Here is a 20,134-nt window from a genome sequence, read left to right on the forward strand (position 1 = left end):
TGATAGTGGTATAACAGGTGGAAATACAGCATTTGGGAAGGAGAGCTGGTTTCAGGAAGATGAGTTCCATCTTAAGCATTTAAGGTTTGATCCCTGGGTTGGGAAGATCCCCTAGAAAAGGGAATGGCTACTCACTCCGGTATTCTTGCCTGGAGAATCTCATGAACAGAGGAGCCTGGCGGGCTGTAGTCCAGAGGGTCACAAAGAATTGGACTAAGCACACACACTGGGAAGCTGTGGGAATTAGAGATATGTTTTTTCTGTGTTTGAATATTCCCCACAAGGTGGCCGTGGTTCTTTTACCTATTCTCTTCATTCCTTTCCTACCTATTCAAAGATATGACCTGTGTTTCTTCACAGAAATTTCCAAGGAAACTATATTTCTTACATTGATGAAAATACATGGAAGGCATACCGTTGGGCTGAGAAACGGTGAGTATATTCTCTCAAAATGTGAATACAAACTGCTAACTGTCTTTTAAGATCCTTCTTAGTCCAGAATTTTGAGGTCAATAGCTGTGAGAAAAGGTATTTCCCCTTTCATCTCCCAAAGCAACCTATTAATTGAAATTCTGTGTTTATTTTAAAAATTAAATTTGGCAGGTCCTCTTTAAAATCAGTCATTTATTTTCCGTTATATGAGTATTGCATGATTATATTCTCACTATGTAAAAATAACAGGTATAGTGAAAACCCTCCTTGCTCCCTAAACCCCATTCAAGCTGCTTTAAGTTTAGTATATATCCTTCCAGACTCTTCCCTATACATTTGAATACATATATATTTCCAGATAACGAACAGATAGGTTTGTTGTATGATTTTCTTATCTTCTTACATAAATGAAACATCGTGCAAGTTGACTCTTTCATTTCATGATATCTTAGGTTTCTTTCATTCCTAGTACATAGAGGGTTACCCCATTCATTTCAACTCCTGCGTAATATTCCATAGTATAAATGTATCACAGTTTAATAATGCCCCTATTGAAGGATGTTTGTATGTCCAGTTTTCTTGTTGCATGCATTAATGCAATGAATATCTTCATACAGTCACCTTTGTGAATCTGGTCAGGTGTTTCTGTAGAATAGCTATCTAGAAATGGGATTGTTGGGGTGAAGACTATGTAGATATAATTTTTTAATTGCCCTCAAAAATGTTGTGCCAGCTTCTACTCCAATCAACATGCCATGATGACATTCATTTCCCCCACATTCCTTCTACTACTGGATAGTCTCCACCCTCTCCCCTGCTCTTTTTTTGGCCGATCTGATGGGTGAATCAAAGAGGTCTGATCTGAATTTGAATTTTTCTAATCACTTATGAATTTAAATATCTGTATATGTTTACTGAACATTTGTCTTTCTAAATTGTCTGTCCTTGGTCCATTTTTCTGTTACTGTTATTTTTTATTGATTTGTAGAAAAAGTCTGCTTAGATACATAAGTGATTTTGGAAAAAAACATTCAAAGTAATTAACTAGTATTTTTCATGACCGTTTGTGGTCATATCATTCATTCAACTTGAATAGACCAGTCATAAATGAATTCTGAATTAATAATAAAAGACATAACAGTCAATCTGAAAATAGGGATTATGACTACCCTTAGAGACATGTTTACTTAGTCTGACTATCTTATTGGTAAGGAAAAAATGCTAGAACCAGGCAATTTAAAAAAATTTACAGATTTCGTACCTACAAAATGTAGTTTGTATTTCCCATGACAGTATCTAACTTGGAGGTTTTATTTCCCAAACTTGTGAGAAGAATGAAAGTCATTTGGCACAAGAACTAGATTAACATTAGTTTCCTCTGAGGAGCAGAGGGGAATGGTAGACGTTTGGATTGTGTACTATATATCTTTGGGATTTGGAGCCATGTGAATATATACTACATATTTTGTAAAAAAATAAATTGAAATTCAAAAGTTAATTGTTAAAAAGCCTGTGTTTGGGAAGTGATACAGTGTAACATGAATCTGGTGAGATCTGAAGAGTTCTTTCTTTTTTTTTTTCTTTGTTTTGCCATACATTGACATGAATCCACCATGGGTGTACACGTGTTCCCCTTCCAGAACCCCCCTTCCACCTCCCTCCCCATCCCATTTCTAAGTCAGCTTGAGGTTTATACCTTATAAGCAGAGGTTCCTAACTTGGTGGCAGTGGTTCCCCAGGGCAGAAGTTTTTAATCTCCCTCCTAATCCCCCGTGTATGTCTCTTTGGCGTATAATCTACAGAAGCTTATGTTCTTGGGATAATGTTTTAAAGTGTATAATAGGTTAAAAATATATAGGAAAACAAAGGAAACTGACTATATTGAAACACTGACTATTTTTCAGAATAGTTTAAAAATTAGTGATATAGTAATAAATATGCTTCTTTTAGCACATTAAATAACAAGATAGTAGTAGGTCAATAAATATTATACCTCGGGATAGTGATGTGAATAAATGATATTTTGAGATATCTGCAACATACATGTGATATGAAATGGTGTGTGATTTCTGCTGGGGACCAAGTTAGCTACTGCTGATCTACTGCAATTTGTTGCCTATATTCATAATGGAAGGAAATGCTGATTTTATTGAGAGATTGTGAAAATTGAGATGTAATTTTGTTTCCCGTCCAAGTTTAGCCCTCTGAATTCAGTCTCCTCTGTTCATAGACCTCTGCCCTAAAAGGATGGCCCATGAATGGAGATTGCACGTATACTCTTACATGTGTTCAAGACAGTGCAGTTTTCTAGGGGAAAGGACATTGTTTTTATGAACTTCTCAATGGATTCTTCTCTCAAAAGATTTAGTCACAAATGTAGGGGAGAAGACATTTCTTTTCTTGTACTTATCCTCGTGAATGATGGCAAATGGATGATTTGTTTTAAATAAAAGTATCAGATAGTTGATAACCCATCACTTTCTGAATTCATTCATAAATATTTTTTGAGTGTCTCCTATGTGCCACGAACTGTTTTACATGCTAGGGAGACAGGCCCCAAACAAAACAGACCAAGTATTCCAGTTCTCAGGGGATATGTATAAAAATAAGTAAGTAAGTATAATAGATAAATAGATATAATTTTAAGCATTGATGAGTCCTTTGGAGAGAAAGAAAGTAGAGAAAGTCGAGTAAATCACTTCTAGAATGGCCTGCTGTTTGCATTATATGTATAGTTGAGTCAAACACACACTGAGGCCTCTCAGTTTCCTGGAAGTTTCAGAATGGAGAAAAGGATAATTGTCTATGAATATAGAACCAAGAATGAATGTGAAACTTAGAAGATTGCCTTAGACAAGAACCCTGGTCAGAAGTAAAACATGGATGTTTCTTAAACGTTACTTCATGCCTGGTTTTGATATTTTCATGGTGTGAGAAAGTTTTCGATCTGGCTTTAACTCTTGATTCCCCGTAGTTTTAAATTTCTTGCCTCAGTCAGAATGAATATTTGAAGTTCTACAGATCAGTATATTTTATTTCAGTTAGTTGCTTATTTGAAGCTCCTTTTGGGGGTACTTTTTGGTGACTGACATTCTCATTCTAAACTTTACTTCTAGGTTGAATTTATTACTGTTATTTTTAAAAATTTTACTATCCTGCCAGCCAAACAAGTTCACAAAAAGGAACTCCATTACTTTAAAATACATATTCTTGGTTACTCTCTGTCCTCCCACAATATTCAAATTCCAACTAGTCTGATATGGGCATCCGCCAATCAAAGAAGACAGTGCCATGAAGAGTTAATGATCAGCCCCATCTCTTCACTGTCTGATTGAGTCCTTGTCAGTGTTCAGACTTATAACTAGTACATACGAGTTTCACTTCTGTCTTGACCTTTTTCATATATCATTATTTCCTGTGACTTGTGTAAATCACCTATGGTGTACACAGTTTTGTTACACAATGCAGGGAGGTAGAGTTCTTTCCAACTTTCGAAGTTATGAAAAGGATTACTATAAATGTCGTTGGGCATATTGATTTGAGCTTCCCAGGTAGAGCTAGTAGTAAAGAACCCCCCTACCAATGCAGGAGACATAAGATATGCAGGTTCGATCCCTGGGTTGGGAAGATCCCCTGAAGGAGGAAATGGCAACTCACTCCAGTATTCTTGCCTGGGAAATCCCATGGATAGAGGAACCTGGCGGGCTACAGTCCGTGGAGTCGCTTCTGTCTTGACCTTTTTCATGTATCATTATTTCATGTGACTTTTGTATATTACCTATGGTGTACACAGTTTTGTTATGTGATGTGGGGAGGTAGAGTTCTTTCCAACTTTAAAAGTTATGGAAAGGGTTACTATAAACGTCGTTGGACATATTGATTTGTTTTTTCATTTTGGATCATTTCCATGGAAATATGAAACCACTACTTAACAGAGGTGAGGAAAGAATCAGTCTTAGCACCATCTGTTGACCATTCCCTCTTCACCTGTCCGTCATTGCTGTTCTTTCTAACAAGGTGAATTTCAAATTGAGGTCAGGATCTTTGAAGCATTTTCAGGACTCCAAGAGTTCTTTGTGGGAATTCTGTGGGAAGAAAGTCTTCTGTGTTTTTGTTTTAGTGATCCTTTAAAAATGTGCATGCCTGTATTCTATATAATATGAACCACCTTATAATTGAGTTGCAGAGTTTCCAGGTAGTGATACTTTAATTCTCATAAGGTATGAGTAAAGAATTAATTTATGAGATAGAATCAAGCTATGAGGTGGAATTAATATAAATATGTGACCAAGATACACTATGAGTGAAAAACAATGTTTTAAATGCAGAACTCAGTGAAAATATTCACAAGGCAACATAGCATATGCTCAGATCCCCAAGACTCCTGAAGGATGTACCACTGTTAATATCACAAGGAAGGGGATTCTTGCAGGCAAGAGAAACTGACCTCTGACATCTTTATAGAGTTTCTTGTGTACTAAAGTCAGAGAGAGAGCTGTGATTGGAAAGGTCTGCCCGGGGACTCCTCAGATGCTGACAGGATTCTTTTCTGACATGAGTGGTATCACACAGGGATTTGTTTCATAATTATTAAACTGAACAATTGTATATATTTTATGCATATTTTTAAAATATTCAAATAATTTTCAAAAAAGTTTTACTAGAGGAAAAAAATCAAATGGCTTCATTTGCAGCCCTGATACAGTTCTGTGTGGAACTTCCCAATAAGGTTTGGGAAAAGAGAAGAGGGAAGGACTCCTCTGCAATGTTGGTGCTGCCCACAGTTGGATTCTAACAGAAATCCTGTGATCTAGAGAGTAGGCATTAACTATATGATCTGTATGATTTGGTGGGAAGAGTGGATGGAGTGTGTGTGTGTGATGGAGAGAGATGGACACAGCAAAAGATGTGAGGAGAAAGGTTTAAATGAAAACAGAGCAGAAATCGCCATCCCTAACTTAAATAAGAATTAGGGTGTTTAGATGGCACCATTACTTAGCTTCCTCTACTTACAGAAGTACTGTGTAGTAAATGGTTGTAGTTATTTTGCGTTTTGATTGAGAAATAACCTTTTCATTTTTCAGAATTCTCAGTGAAAATTCTTTGACTGAATTACGCAAAGACTCATTTGAAGGCTTGCTATCCCTCCAATATTTGTAAGTTAATTAGTGAATCATATTTATTTATGAGATCTTCTTTATAAAGTAACTACGGGGTTCAAAATAGATAGTCTCTTCAATTTCTTCCACCCATACAATTCTATAATTTTGTAAGTCTGTGTAGGGCCCTAGCCCATCTCTACCGTTAAATACCCCCTATTCATTTTTTAGTTTAATTATTTAGACAAGATATAGATAGGAAAATACCCTTTAGTTGTAGAGGAAAAGTAGTAATGGGATCTGAGCAATTATAGCCTCCCATGTGAACCTTATATATAAATGTTCATATACTATCTGCTTATATTTTGTTCATGACTCAAATCTGGCCCATGGTCCATTTTTATACAGCCCATAAGTTAAAAATGATTTTTAAAGGGCTGTAAATGAAAAAACAAGAGGGAGAAACAAAGAAAATATGCGACAGAGACTGTGTGGCGTGCAAAGCCTAAAATATTTACTCCCTGGCCTTTTTGGAAAAGGTTTGAAAAACTTGTTTTAGTAAAATGAGAAGAATTAAACTTAACTTCAAATTGTCACCCACAGGAAAGAAAATATAGAGCACTTACATTAGTGTGAATGCCATTAACTCATAATTTTGATAACTTAATCTAAGCTAAAACTGGATCAGATGCTATTAAAGCAATGCTGTTTAAATGGAACCTTAAAGGGCCATTGGTATGATCACATAGACATCTTGGGAAGAATAAGCTTGCAAGAGGAAAGTGAGAGAAAGATAAAACACAGGAAAATGTTAAGTATTTAACATTTAACACTAAAATGTTAAATATTAGATGAACTATCTAAACAGTCCTTTGTCAAGAACACACGAAGTTGTCAAAAGAACAGACTGTTGTTAAGGATTTCATGCAGAAATTGCATGAAATTAAAAATGTTAAAGATGATGGATAAGTGGTATATTTAGAAATGTCTACACTAAATAAACATATCAGAAATGCCCCTAACTTCACTAGGTACAAAACAAAAATCTCTCCAGCCTCTATTTATTGGCCACACTGTGTGGCTTGCAGGATCTTAGTTCCTCCACCAGGGATTGAATCCAGGCCCCTGGCAGAAGTGCTGAGTCCTAACCACTGGACCTCCAGGGAATGCCCTCTCTAGCTTCTTTATCCAAGAAGAAATGCTTGCATAATGTTTCTGTTTATTTAGGAACAAGGAGATACCGTGTTCTTTGCTTTAAAAGCTCAGTTTTTGTCCTTTGTCCATGGCATCCAAGATGTGTATGTTAACCCTTATTAAGCCAATTTATGATGCTGTTTAACAAGTAGAGTATTTTTGCAAATACAAAAGAGTTAAGGGAGATGGGTATATAAAGAATCTCACCTCACCCTAACAATAGTTCTTTAATTATCAAACCTTCAAAGCCTTAGGGGCAACTGTTTTCTTTTCTTCTGTCTGGGGTCCAAACCTTACAAACATAGTTTGGAGAAAAACAAAGGTAACTACTCAGTGGATTAGGCCCTTCATTACTTCTATGAAATACTTTATAAGTTGATTATTTCATGTTAGCATCCCTATACACATTCTTTTTTAAAAATGCCAGTCAGTAAAAAAAGCTAAAAAAGAATATGCTAAGCACTAAGCCTAGTGTTGGAAACACAAAAGTGGCTAAGATAGGATTCCTTCTGGCAATTCACGATCCCACAGAGAAAGCAAACAACTCAAACTCGAATGACAAAGTGCGGCAGAGGCACAGAAGAGGGAGCCGTGAAGTAATAAAGCTACACTTCTCTTAACACAGTCATTTTCCTCTTACTCACTCCTTATTTGTTGACTTTATAAATATTTGAGTTTGCTTTATGTCCATACATTGGCTGCAAACATCACAGACAATGTGCATAAATAGGATTTAACCCATACACTCAAGGAGTTTTATGCTGAGAGAAAATGGCATGCAAAAATATCTTTCTTTTTTTAAAAAAAGAAATGGATATGGGTAATGAGAGCTGTAAGTTGGTGTTGGAGCATAGAAGAGGGGAAAAAAAAGACTTCTAACTGGATCAGGGAAGATGTTGCTAAAGCAATGCTGTTTAAACGGAAATTTGAAGGGCCATTGGTATCATCAGATAGACATCTTGGGAAGAAGAAGCTTGCAAAAGAAAGTTGGGAGAAAGACAAAACACAGGAAAAACACTTTGAGTACCCATAGAGTTCTAGTGGGGAGAGTAGGAGATGAGAGCCAGGTTATCAAGGGCGTTGGGGCCAAGCGACCATGTTACCACAGCAGTGCTCTCGGGCAGATTTGAGCCTGCAGCAGAGTCAATCACTTGGAAGGCTTGTTGAAACCCAAACTCCACCTCTGTAGTTAATGATTCAATCGGTCCAGAGTAGGGCTGAGTATTTGTCGCTTCAGTAAGTTCACAAATGGTGCTAGTATTTAAGGACCACTTCTGGAGATTGGCTCAGATGGTAAAGAATCCGCCTGCAATGCGGCAGACCTTGGTTCAATCCCTGGGTTGGGAAGAGCCCCTGGAGAAGGGAACGGCTACCCACTCCAGTATCCTGGCCTAGAGAATTCCACGGCCCGAGGATCCTGGCAGGCTACAGTCCATGGGTTCGAAAAGAGTCGGACACAACTGAGCAACTTTCACTTTCACTTTCTGGAGAGCTCAACTAATGATCATGTAGAGGGTGGCTTAGGAATGGAGAGAGCAGAGATAGAAACACCAGTCAGAAGACAGTTATACCCATCCAGGTGAAATGAGACGCAAGCCGATATCAATGGAAACAGGATAGTCAGCTATAGTCAAGAGTGGGTATTTTCCAATAAAAATCAATATGATAGAAAGTATAATACTGAATTAGGTCAAGTTACATATCATTGAGGGGAGTGACTTCCTTTCAGGTTGTATGAAAGGATATCTTTTATTTCTGCTAGTACTGAATTGGTCTAGAAAAACGGAACTAAATTGGGAGGTGTGTAAATATAAGAAAATTCTTTTTAATGTTAGAAATTGTAATTGGAGAATAAAAACTTTGAGCTCATAATCTAAAATTTGGAGAGGCTACAAAAGGTGGGAATCTAATCAGTTCTGCTCTCAGGAAAGATTACCTCCAAAATCTATCAAGGCCTATAGTTGTAGCTCAAACGGTAAAGAATCTGCCTTCAAGGCAGGAGACCAGGCTTCGATCCCTGGGTTGGGAAGTTCCTCTGGAGAAGGGAATGGCAATCCACTCCAGTATTCTTGCCTGGAGAATTCCATGGACAGAGAAGCCTGGCGGGCTATAGTCCATGGGGTCGCAAAGAGTTGGACATGACTGAGCGACTAACACAGCCCATAGTGATAGCTGCCTTCCAGGTGATTATGACATAAACTTTAAAAAAGTTCTATAGTTACATATTTTATTTATAGAGATTTCTTGAGAGAGGTGAAGGCAGGGTTAGGGACTCTGGAAGGTTCAAATAACACTTCCTAAGGTTTGGAGTTTAGACCAAAGCTACTTACTTGTGATTGTCATTCTAACCTCTACTATTATTCCTATTAAATAGATATCTAATAGCTAATTGAGGCAATATTTTCCTTTTACTTTTCCTAGAGATTTATCCTGCAATAAAATACAGTTTATTGAAAGACGTACATTTGAACCACTTCCTTTTTTGCAGTTTATGTAAGTTACAAATACAACTTCATTATATTTGGAATTTTTAGAAAACTTAATTTTTATCAAATTAATTTGTTACTCATTTTGAAATATTATTAAAATTATATAACAAGTGCTTTTTGTCTCTGGCAAAGGTTAGTGTGAGAATTATTACACAGATCAGAGTGAATCGTTATAGAGCAGTGAGTGATTCCCAACCAGGGTAATTTTGCATGCAGTGACATTTGGCAATGTCTGGAGACATTTTTGGTTGTTAGAACTGTATGTGCTACTGGCATCTAGTGGACAGAGGCCAGAGATGCAGCTAAACATTCAACAGTGTACAGGAGAGCCCCACCACAAGATAGAATTATCCAGTCTCAAATGTCAACAGTGCCGCTTTTCTAGAGAAATAAAGATCACTTAACATAAGCACTTATTGAGCATTTACTAAATGCACCAAGTATATAATCATTCAAGTGTCAATCCTATTATCTTCCACAGTGAGATTTCTTTAGTGTATGGAGGGAGTACTGGTGTTATTTTCATCATATATAAATTAGATTTACTGCCAAAGGATAAGTGTTTTGAAAGAATATATATTTTTCTTCTTCTTTTGCTTGTGTCTTTTTTTGTAGAAATCTTGGTTGCAATTTACTCACAGAACTGAGCTTTGGAACATTTCAGGCCTGGCATGGAATGCAGTTTTTACACACATTGTAAGTGAAATAGAAGATGAATACATGTATAAAACTGTGTGTAAAAACATCATACAGTTATTGGTTACCTGGGTGTAAGCCTAGTATGAATCCTGAAAAGTATATCTTGTGATCCTTTTTTTTTTTTTTTTCTCAAATGAGGAAACTAAGGTACAAAGAGGCCAAGAGACTTGTCTAACTCCTATGTATGAAACGGTCTGGTTTCCATAGTACTGATCTTTGGGACAGGCAATAAAAGGCACCAAACAAAAACATTCAAATTAACACTGTCATGGAATCCCACTGATGCTGCTCCAATATAGGAAGGGTCCATGAAGTTCCATTTTTGATTTTAACTTTGATTCCTGCTCATGTGCCAAGTTCGTAACTGCTTAACGTCTATACAATGCACAGCTGCAAAGATCTAAGTTTAGCACAAAATTCTTCATGGAACAAAAGGTATGGATGCTTCCTCAACCATTAGCTTCTTTTAAATGGTAAAGGAAAAGGAATTCCTGAACATCCGCTACAGGGCTCTCCCCAATCACCCAGATCCTTGTTTTTCAAAAAGTATGCCTCTGAAGTGAATTATCTGTGGCCAGTAAGAACCTTTCAGTTATGGAAAAAGATGATGTTTTTGTTCAGCTGTAGTGTGAAAAATATAAAGAAAATACATTGCTGTAGCCTAATGCTATAGACTTTACCTGACTACTCGTCAATAACAAGTGTGGGTTTTACACCCCTTCTGCTCAAAAATTCTGTGATTTCTCTGTGACACAAGCAAATCATAGTACATTCCATGGCCGGAAGGGGATTTTCGAGTCAAGGTCAAGAGCCTTCTCTATGCCTGGCTTTGGTAAAGGCTCTCTTACTGTCTTGCGGCTCAGAAATCCAGTTTCACACAGTTCCTTTCCAGTTAATGAAGGTGTTAAGGGTGTGTCCAGAGCTACAGATCCCTATCTGGGGTGGCCTCCCCCCACCCCTCTGCCCCTCATGAGTTTCCTGATGCCTACTTTGGGGAAAGAGCACCCAGGGTCAGTTTTCCTTTGGCCAGAGAGCCGGTGCCTAAGGTCCCTCCACCAGGAGGTTTCAGTAGCGTCAATACAATGTCTTAAACTCACCACCTTTTCTAAACATTTTATAATGCCAAGAGTCCCTGATAAGAATCAGAGTTTCACTGTGGTTATGCAGACAACAGGAAAGTAAATTGTGGAATCACAGTAGACAAAAATTGATGAATTCATTCAAAAACATTCACAGAGTGCCATGCCTACTGTGTGTCAGCACTGTTCTAAGGGCAGTGTTGGGGACACAAAGAAGAATAGGACAAGGACTTTGTCCCCAAGAAGCTTTGACACTGGAAAGAGGAAGATGGATGTTGATGGGAAAATATAGGAGAGCCATGCTAGCATCTATGCAGCAGGGTAACAAGGTGGGCAGGGGCAGCAAAGTAGAAAATGGGTGGTGGGTCAGAAAAGATTCTTAAGGGAAGAGACACCAACTTGTTCCTTTTGAATTTCTGTGTTTATCATAAATGACAGGAAAAGGTAATGAAAGAATCTGAGCTATCTGGTGTTGGAAATAAATCAATACTGTACTCCTAAAACTCATTCGAAGTTTTACCATCAAAAGATTGTCACAATACAGTAAGTGTGTGTTGGGGGTAGGGCTCTTTGATGGGGCCAAGTCTTTCTACTAGACAAAGCTAATTTGCTTCAGGCAACATTTGCCATGGTGAGATATAAACTTTATTGCACCTTCTTCCAAAGGGAAGATGCCAAGGGAAGATGCTACCCCTCGAGTTAAGTCATTTTATTACCTGTAATGACTAGGGTGTTTCCAAGTTGAAATGATATTTTCCCTTGCATTAACTAAGTTTGGTAAAGGGCCCCAGTTGAGATAGATTTGTCATGAATTAAATGAAGCTTAAGCTTTAGGGCTCCTCACTTGCATAAGTCCCTTCCAAGGTCTTGGGAGTGGTCCTAGCAATTTTTGTATTCTTATCTTTGTGTGCTTTTATTAGAATTTCCCAAAGTAGATAAGGTTCAGGCCCTACAAAAACTTGATTCATCACTGGCTTTCAGGTAATTATAAGAGTAGGTTTCTTAAATGAAGCCTGTATGTTATTGACAAACACCAGGTAAATAGGTTAGCAGGGTGGTAGTCTATTTTGAATCTGACATCCACCTCAAAGTTGCACCAAGGGCTTTTTAATTGAGTACAACTTTGTGAATGGCAGTAATGATCATGTCTCTTTCAGATGAAATCAGGAATGAAATATATTATGGAAAAGCAGCAGTGGTTGATAATCCTAAATGTTAAGTATACTTTTTCTTCTGACTTCAAACTGCTTCTCCTTCCTTTACCTACACAGATCCAGACTGATGGCTTAGTTTTTAAAAATTCTTTTAGTCACTTCATTGTTTTTAACAATACAAGCTCCATGATTTTAGAAACTAAAGGACTGTACAATGTAGAAAGGCTATATAGTTATCCAGACAGAGCATGTTCACATGCTGGCTTGTCTGTGGTACATCAATATTGTACCAAGAACATAAGCATTATGAGAGAATTAGAGGAAAACCAAAGCCTTATCCCTATTGAATTATTTACCCCACTGTTGAGAATATTGATGAGATGGGTGTGGTCACACCATGAAGACAAATTGAGCTGTGGTCACCAAGCTTCCCAGTCAGCCGGCCTTGGTTTTCTTTAGACAGGTGTGTACACACAAAAGTTAGCACGCTTGAGGATGTTGTCATCACTTTTTGGTATGTACTGAAACCCCAGCAGCTTCTCAGATTCAGAAAAGCATCAGCATTAAAAATGAAAACGAACTCACTTGGGCCTGTCCTCTGGGATGATTTAGGGTGGCTGTTCTTTTGGGTTTTTTTTTGGTAATAGTTCAAAAATTTGAGATTGTCACACCTAGCAACTGCTCTACTTTTCTTGTCTCAACTGCATCTTATTCTTACCACCTATATTACAACGTTTCTACTCCTTGTCAAAAGCATAGTAATTCTTCCTCTGCCCTATAACATTTCTTTAATACCTACATCTCTTAGATACTTATTATGTTCCAGGCACTATACTTACTATACAAGTAAGATAGTATGCCTAAAGCTTTTACCATAGTGCTTGATACATGGTAAATACTGAATACATATTACTTCACACGTTTTTTTCCCCCAACAACTCTTATTATCCCCATTTTAGGGATGAGGAAATTGAAACTCAGAGACACTGGATAACTTGCCTAGATTCACACTGTTAATAAGAAGCAAAACCACTTATGAGCTTTGCAAGTAATTTTCTACGCGGTTCTTCATTTCCTTGTAGTAAGAGCTAAATGATGACAGTTTGGCTTTTTGTACCTTGCATCTTGAAGTTGGCTTCTAACTTGAATAGCGCCTTTAGAGCTGTTTTCCCTGTGATAACTCCACACTTCTGGAGCTCTTGGCCAAGCCACCTCTGGGCATCCTCAGGGTTTCTGGCCAGTGCAAATATGACATCATCACTTCTGAGCACCTACTCCGTGCCCAGTCTATGCTGGGTGCTTTGCATATGCTCTTTCACTTAATCCTCAAACTGCCTTACGAGGTAAATGATACTAAGTAAGACAGAGATGTTCATTATTCAAGTCACTGTACCAGAAAGTGACAATCAGAATTCAAACTCAGGTCTGCCTGATTTCCTTGTGTCTTCCTCTGTTCCTCACTGCCAGGGACTCTTCTTCAAGGCTACTCTCAGAACTTGCATGGAAAGACAGATTCACCACTTCAAATTCTTTAGGCTGCCCCCACCCCACCCCAAGAAAGGGTGTACGTGGTGCAGCTGGAGGTCTTGTATTGAGGAGCCTCACGTGGGGAGTCATGTTCTCATGGCTCATGGACCTATGCAGATGAATAAAGGAAAGGGGGTCAGCCCCTCCCCAAGTACTTCAAATATATTGGAACAGGGTCTAGGTCACTCTGCTCATTTCTTTGACTGCCTTCCTCCAAGAAACCAGTTTGCCCTGCCTGCCTTGGGATTCTAGCATAGATAGTTGTGGAGTTTGTCCTATTTGAAATCTGTTTTCACCGCCTGATTTGGACATTTTTTCAGCTAAAGCTGTTAGGATTTCAGTACACTCACGACAGTGATGACAGGCTTCAGTCCTCAATTCTTCTGTCTCCTCAGTTAATAGAAAGGAAACATAGCCCATCTGTCTGGACCTGTATAGAAGAATTTGGAGAAAAAAAATAACAGGTAAGAAATGTTCCCTTATTTTGTGTTCTATAGCAGAAGGCTGATGCGAAAACATTTGAGCTTTATTCTTCAAATAAGATATATTTTTCAAAACCATTTAGGACAGCATTTGTTAAACTTTGACTCTGAGATGGTCTTTGAGGCTAATAAAAACTGTTGCCTAGGGGAATCTGGGTAAAAATATACACATATTTCTTGATCTGTTTCTTTTTGTAACATTTTATGAGTTTGAAATTATTCAAATAAAACTTATTTTTTAAAGTTGCCAAAAAAAAAAAAAAAACAACTGTTCCCATGTTTTGTTCCATGAAGAGAAGCTCATGAATTAAAAAGGTAATGGACTAGAAGTCGGCATACCTTTTATGTGTAAAATGAAGGAATTGGGCCAAAATGGAAATGATCTGTAGTACAGTGTCCACTGTGAATCTGAAACCATTTGTCCTTTGGTTTGTAGGAAAGTAGTTGCTGTAGCAACCCCCACATTGAGCTGTTGACTCATTCTCACTCATTCTCCCCTTTGCCCAGACACAAGCTTGTGAATAAAAGGCTGCACTAAAGACAGGAGGAAGAAACAGGGTAACTTAGAGTGGCCGCATACTTTTATTTCACTAGGGATGAACACAAGGATATTAATCTCAGAGAAGGGCTGCTTGGTTAAGAAAAAACAGTAAGCTCATGGGACCAAGACCATGGGCAAGCTATTAAAAAGTGAAGGGTTGGAGAATTGAGATAATTCTGGAGAAAGATAACAAACTTTGCCAAATTGTTTTGGCTACCTATTGCTTTATAATCATTCTATTTTTATATACAGTCAGTCGTGATGACTGGGGAAAAGTGGACAGGAGAAGATGCAAAAGTGAAGGAATTCACTGTCACAGGAGCCCATCAGTGATCTGATAAGTTAGTGCCAAAAGTTTGTTTTTCAGCGCCTCAAAGTTTGAAGAACTGTGCTTAACCAAACAGGTGACACTCACGTTTTTTTCTTTTTTTGATGAGTACACGCTGCTCTATTTATTTATTATTTATTTATTTTTGGCTATGCTGGGTCTTCGTTGTTGCACACAGACTGTCTCTATTTGCAGTGACTGGCTACTCTCTAGTTGCAGTGCACAGGCTTCTCACTGCAGAGGCTTCTCGCGTGGAGCACAGGCTCTAGGGCACGAAGGTTTCAGTAGCTGTGGCACAGGCGCTCATTAGTTGTGGCTCAAGGGCCCTAGAACATGCAGCCTTCAGTAGTTATGGCTCTAGAGCGTGGGCTCAGTAGCTGTGGCACAGGGGCTTAGTTGTCCACAGGGACATGTGGAATCTTCCTGGACCATGGATTGAACCTGTGTCTCCTGCATTGGAAGTGTGGAGTCTTAACCACTGAACTTCCAGGAAAGTCCTATTTTTTTCACTTTCTTGATAGTGTCTTTTGAAGCGGAAACATTTTTAGTTTTTGTAAAGTCCAGCTCATCTATTTTTCCTCTGATTGTTTATGCTTTGGGTATCAGGTAGTGTAGCGGTAAAGAATCTGCCTACCAATGCAGGAGATGCAAGAGATGTGGGTTCGGTCCCTGGATCAGGAAGATCCCCTGGAGTAGGAAGTGGCAACCCACTCTATTATTCTTGCCTGGAAAATTCCATGGACAGAGGAGCCTGGTGGGCTACAGTCCATGGGGTCAAAAAAGAATCAGACCTGACTGAGTAACTGAACACAGGGCATACACAATGCAAAGTCATAAAAATTTACTCCTTTGTTTTCTTCTAAGAGGTTTATAGCTTTAGCTCTTCCTTTTGGATATTTAATCTATTTGGAGTTAGTTTTCTTATATGGTGTGACGTGTACGAGTCGAGCTTCATTATTTTGTGTTTGGATGTAGAGTTGTCCCAGCACCATTTGAAAAGACTGTTCTTTCCACATTGAGTTGCTTTGGCACCCATGTTGAAAATCAATAGACCGTAAATATAAGGCTTTATTTCTGTACTGTCGATTCTGTTCCATTGATTTAACATGTCTATTCTTATGCCAGCACCCCACTGTGGTTGCAGTAGCCTTAAGCTGGGTTTTGAAAGCACCAACGTTGTTTCGGTTTTTCTTTTCCCTTGAATTGCCATATGAATTTTAGAATTAGGTTGGCAATTTCTGGAAAGAAGTCAGCTGGGATTTTGGTAGACATTACCCTGAAACCATAGGTCAATTTGGGAAGTGGTGAAATTTTAATAATGGTACTTTCCTATCCATGAACACAGCATGTCTTTACATTTTATTTAGACCTTCTTTAATTTCTTTCAACAATGTTTCATACTTTGCAGTGTGAATCTTGCACTTCTTTGGTTAAAATTTTTCCCAAGTATTTTATTTGTTTTGATGCTGTTATTCATGGAATTGTTTTCTTAATTTCATGTTTGGAGTACTCATTGCTGTTGTGTAGAAATATAACTAATTTTTGTATATTTACTTACATCCTGTAACTTTGCTGAACTCTTTAATTAAGGCTAATAGTTATTTTTAGATTCCCAGGAATATGTCTTGCGGTCTTCTAGTTTCCCAGGAGTGTGTTGGAACATTACGAAGTCTCTGTGGGCATCTCACTCCTCAGCTTTTCTTTCTTTCTTTCTTTTTGGCTGTGTGTCTTCTTTGCTGTGAAGGCTTTTCTCTAGTTGCAGAGAAAAGGAGCCACTCTCTAATTGTGGTGTGCAGGCTTCTCATTGCAGTGGCTTCTCTTGTTGCAAAGCACTGGCTCTAGGGTGCATGGGCTTCGGCAGTTGCAGCACATGGGCTCATAGTTGCAGCTCCCAGGTTCTAGAGCACAGGCTAAATAGTTGTGGCACAGGGGCATTGTTGCCACGTGGCATGTGGGATCTTCCTGGACCAGGGGTCGAGCCCGTGTCTCCTGCTTTGGTAGGTGGATTCTTTACCAGTGAGCCACCAGGGAAGCCCCTCAGCTTTGCTTTTTAAGATGTTTGGTTAGGCTGTTTTTTGCCTCAAACTGTTATCCACAGCCTCATACAACTGTCTTGTTAAAATATTTACCTGGGACTATTTTCCAAAAATACCATCTGAGAAGAGACCTTTTACATTAGGCCCCTTCCAGTCAGGTCAAAGGCAAACCTTTCAAGTAAGGTCTTCCAGGGAACCACCAAAGGTGTAAAATAATGCTGGTGCTTTGGAAGTGAGGCGTTGAAGGCCCTCCCGGTCTGTTCTGATTCCTCTGGTACCAGAGATGTGGGCTATTTTTCAAGGCATGGAGAGCAAAGGTCTGGAACAAGTGTACAAAGTTTCCTCATTTGTAAAATGGGGCAACACAGATCTCATTGTTCTTACAGAAATTAATTTGTTTTCCTTGAATAAATGATTCCCTGGTTTGCTGCAAGCCTGTTGGTTAAATTTCCAGAGTTCAGGAAAGGTTGATTCTAACCATTTTTGGGGTCAGTTTTGTTGTTGCTTTTATGGAGGGATGAATTTTCAGATGTCCTTACTCCATCAGTTTTACTAATTTGCCTGCAACATTGTTTAAAATCTCAGTGACCATAGGCTAATTAAATATTTAATCATGGGAGATGATTAAGGAAAAGAAAGAAAAAGAGAAAGTACAATTCTCATAGAGGCTTTCCCAGATGGATAGATGAAGTTTGAAAAGGTATTTCTATATTTAGTGCTCTCACAGTTAAGGTTAACATAACAGATATTCTTAACCCATAACAGATATTTTTTTTCCCATACAGGTTAAACAAAAGCTTTAGAGTCCGAACTGAGTACAAATTCCAGTTCTGCTTCTTACTGGTTTGATGACTTAGAACAAGTTATATAACTTCTCTGTGCCTCAGTTTCCTCATTTGTAAAATAGGGTAGTAAGTCGATCACATAAGGTTACTATGAGGATTAAATGTTAAATGCCAATCACAGATGCCTAGCAACCCAACAGATGTTAGTTGTGATAATTAGCTTTATAATAATATTCTGCAAAAATATGCTATGATTCTTGGGTGGAGTTAGCCTAAAGACAGATTTTCTTTCCTTGCTTCCTGTGTCTTCTTGGTTTTCCTTTTCCTTATTTGTTTTAAAGAACTAAGAAGAAAATCTATTGTAGTATCTTGGAATAAAACTTTGTTCCAAAAAAATTAATTTGTTCATCTTTTGATATATAAATAAAATGTTATTTATTTATTCAACAAACATTTATTAAATACCTAGTAAATATTAGGCACTCTGTCAGGCACAGGGATAACAATGACAATATAGTGTGGTCACTGCTTTGGAGTTGTTGACAGCCTACGAGACTGACAAGCAAACAGGTGATTACATACAATGTAGCAAAGGCTATGATACTAGGATACACATGGGACCACATGATGGGAATATGACTTTCACCAGTTCCTCTTGTATTTATCTCTTCTTCTTTCCTATTTTTGTCTTTAATTGGGTAGTTTAAACTATGAAATTTAAGAAAAATTTCTAGAAATGAAAGAAAAACACCTTGAGTTACGGAGGACTCTAGAGATAGTATTGGGAGAAGGCAATGGCACCCCACTCCAGTACTCTTGCCTGGAAAATCCCATGGACAGAAGAGCCTGGTAGGCTGCAGTCCATGGGGTCGCGAAGAGTCAGACACGACTGAACGACTTCACTTTCACTTTTCACTTCCATGCATTGGAGAAGGAAATGGCAACCCACTCCAGTGTTCTTGCCTGGAGAATCCCAGGGACAGCGGAGCCTGGTGGGCTTCCGTCTATGGGGTCGCACAGAGTCGGACACGACTGAAGCGACGCAGCAGCAGCAGCAGCAGCAGAGATAGTATTTCTTATGGAGCAAGGGCTTCCTACCAGCATAGTCACTTCTAGGGTTTTTGACCTGAAAAGTTCTTTGGCATATTTTTTTCTTTGCTACCCACTATTTTTCTATTTTTTTTCCCCTCTCTTTCTCTTCTCCTTCTTACCATCTAGAGACTTGGGTAATTCCCAAAGGAAGAGTGCTTTACGGACTCTAAGGGTGATTTATAGGTAAAGACAGAAAAAGATTAATTTTTTACCAAGTTCCATATGCCCCAAAAATGAATGTAAACTTTCTTGGACGTCATTGAAAATGCAGACAGTTTTAATTCCATTCCATTTTTCAGAATTCTCAATCGTAATCCTTTGACAGCGGTGGAAGATTCGTATCTTTTTAAATTGCCAGCATTGAAATATTTGTAAGTATTGCAGCATTTTCATGGCCCTTGGGATGATTTCTGCTCTTTCTTACTTTTGTCACAGGTTGAGTATTTTGTCTAAAAAGTCATAATTTAAATTTTAACTAGGTTCTTGATACAAGAGTTATTGGCAAAGAAAAAGTTAAAGAATATATATGAGTAAGACAGCCAGCAGAGGAAGAGAGCAGTGTTGAAGAATGCACGTAGATACGGAAGGTGTAGATGCATTAGGAATATTATTTATCCAGGAAGCAAAAAGGAATAAGGGGTACATTATTTGAAAAAAAAAAAAAGTTATCGAGAGAGGTAGATGCAATTGAAAATGAGAACTCGGGATAATAAAAAAAGATTTTACTGTTCAGCACCAGGGTCATTAATTAGATGATGCAAATTTAAATTTCTCCAATAAGAGTCCTCTGGAATTATCTAGGGCATATAAGAAGTCAGAATTGAAGTAATCACATGTTAAAAATTTTAAGTTTAGAATTTGTGTTTATATTATATGTTTATATCTTACGTGTTTGGGCCTCTCCTTCAGAGACATGGGAACAACACAAGTGTCACTTACAACAATTGAAAGCGTTCTCATGATGACCCTTGAATTGGAAAAACTGTAAGTTGATTTTTATTGTATTTATTTTCACTCGATTGTGTTTTTTTAGGTTTATTTTATTATTTTTTAAGTTTATTGATGTATAATTTTCATTTAAAAAAAGATCACTGTTTAAAAATGCACAGTTTGATGTGTTTTGACAGACTTATAGTTCTGTAGCCACCATTACATTTGAGATATAGAAAACTTCTGCACCCCCCCAAAGACCCCTCG

At 38.1% G+C, this 20,134-nt stretch overlaps 2 protein-coding genes across 21 annotated transcripts in view; one reads left to right on the forward strand and one right to left on the reverse strand.

The window, feature by feature from the left end:
* The window catches only part of LOC145543169 (reprimo-like protein), a 125,892-nt gene that overhangs the window by 72,012 nt on the left and 33,746 nt on the right, over positions 1–20,134 (reverse strand). For 6 of the 9 annotated variants that reach the window (XM_081583810.1, XM_081583809.1, XM_081583807.1 and 3 more), the window contains one exon: positions 14,024–14,103. In XM_081583810.1, coding sequence (XP_081439936.1) covers positions 14,024–14,103 — 80 coding nt within the window. Of the gene's footprint in view, positions 1–135; positions 235–12,502; positions 12,683–14,023; positions 14,104–20,134 lie in introns of those variants that run through there. The other 3 variants (XM_081583817.1, XM_081583814.1, XM_081583806.1) reach the window with 2 other exon arrangements.
* Positions 1–20,134, forward strand: part of LOC145543168 (leucine-rich repeat-containing protein 37A-like) — a 43,590-nt gene that overhangs the window by 2,174 nt on the left and 21,282 nt on the right. For 2 of the 12 annotated variants that reach the window (XM_081583797.1, XM_081583794.1), the window contains 4 exons: positions 361–432; positions 5,517–5,588; positions 19,237–19,308; positions 19,847–19,921. In XM_081583797.1, coding sequence (XP_081439923.1) covers positions 361–432; positions 5,517–5,588; positions 19,237–19,308; positions 19,847–19,921 — 291 coding nt within the window. Of the gene's footprint in view, positions 1–360; positions 437–5,516; positions 5,589–9,146; positions 9,219–9,829; positions 9,911–12,149; positions 12,207–14,068; positions 14,138–14,948; positions 15,101–18,628; positions 19,121–19,236; positions 19,309–19,846; positions 19,922–20,134 lie in introns of those variants that run through there. The other 10 variants (XM_081583796.1, XM_081583795.1, XM_081583799.1 and 7 more) reach the window with 9 other exon arrangements.

The sequence above is a fragment of the Giraffa tippelskirchi genome, chromosome 3, assembly GCF_054371585.1.
Source record: "Giraffa tippelskirchi isolate mGirTip1 chromosome 3, T2T-mGirTip1v1.2.pri, whole genome shotgun sequence".
NCBI classification, from domain to species: Eukaryota; Metazoa; Chordata; class Mammalia; order Artiodactyla; family Giraffidae; genus Giraffa; species Giraffa tippelskirchi.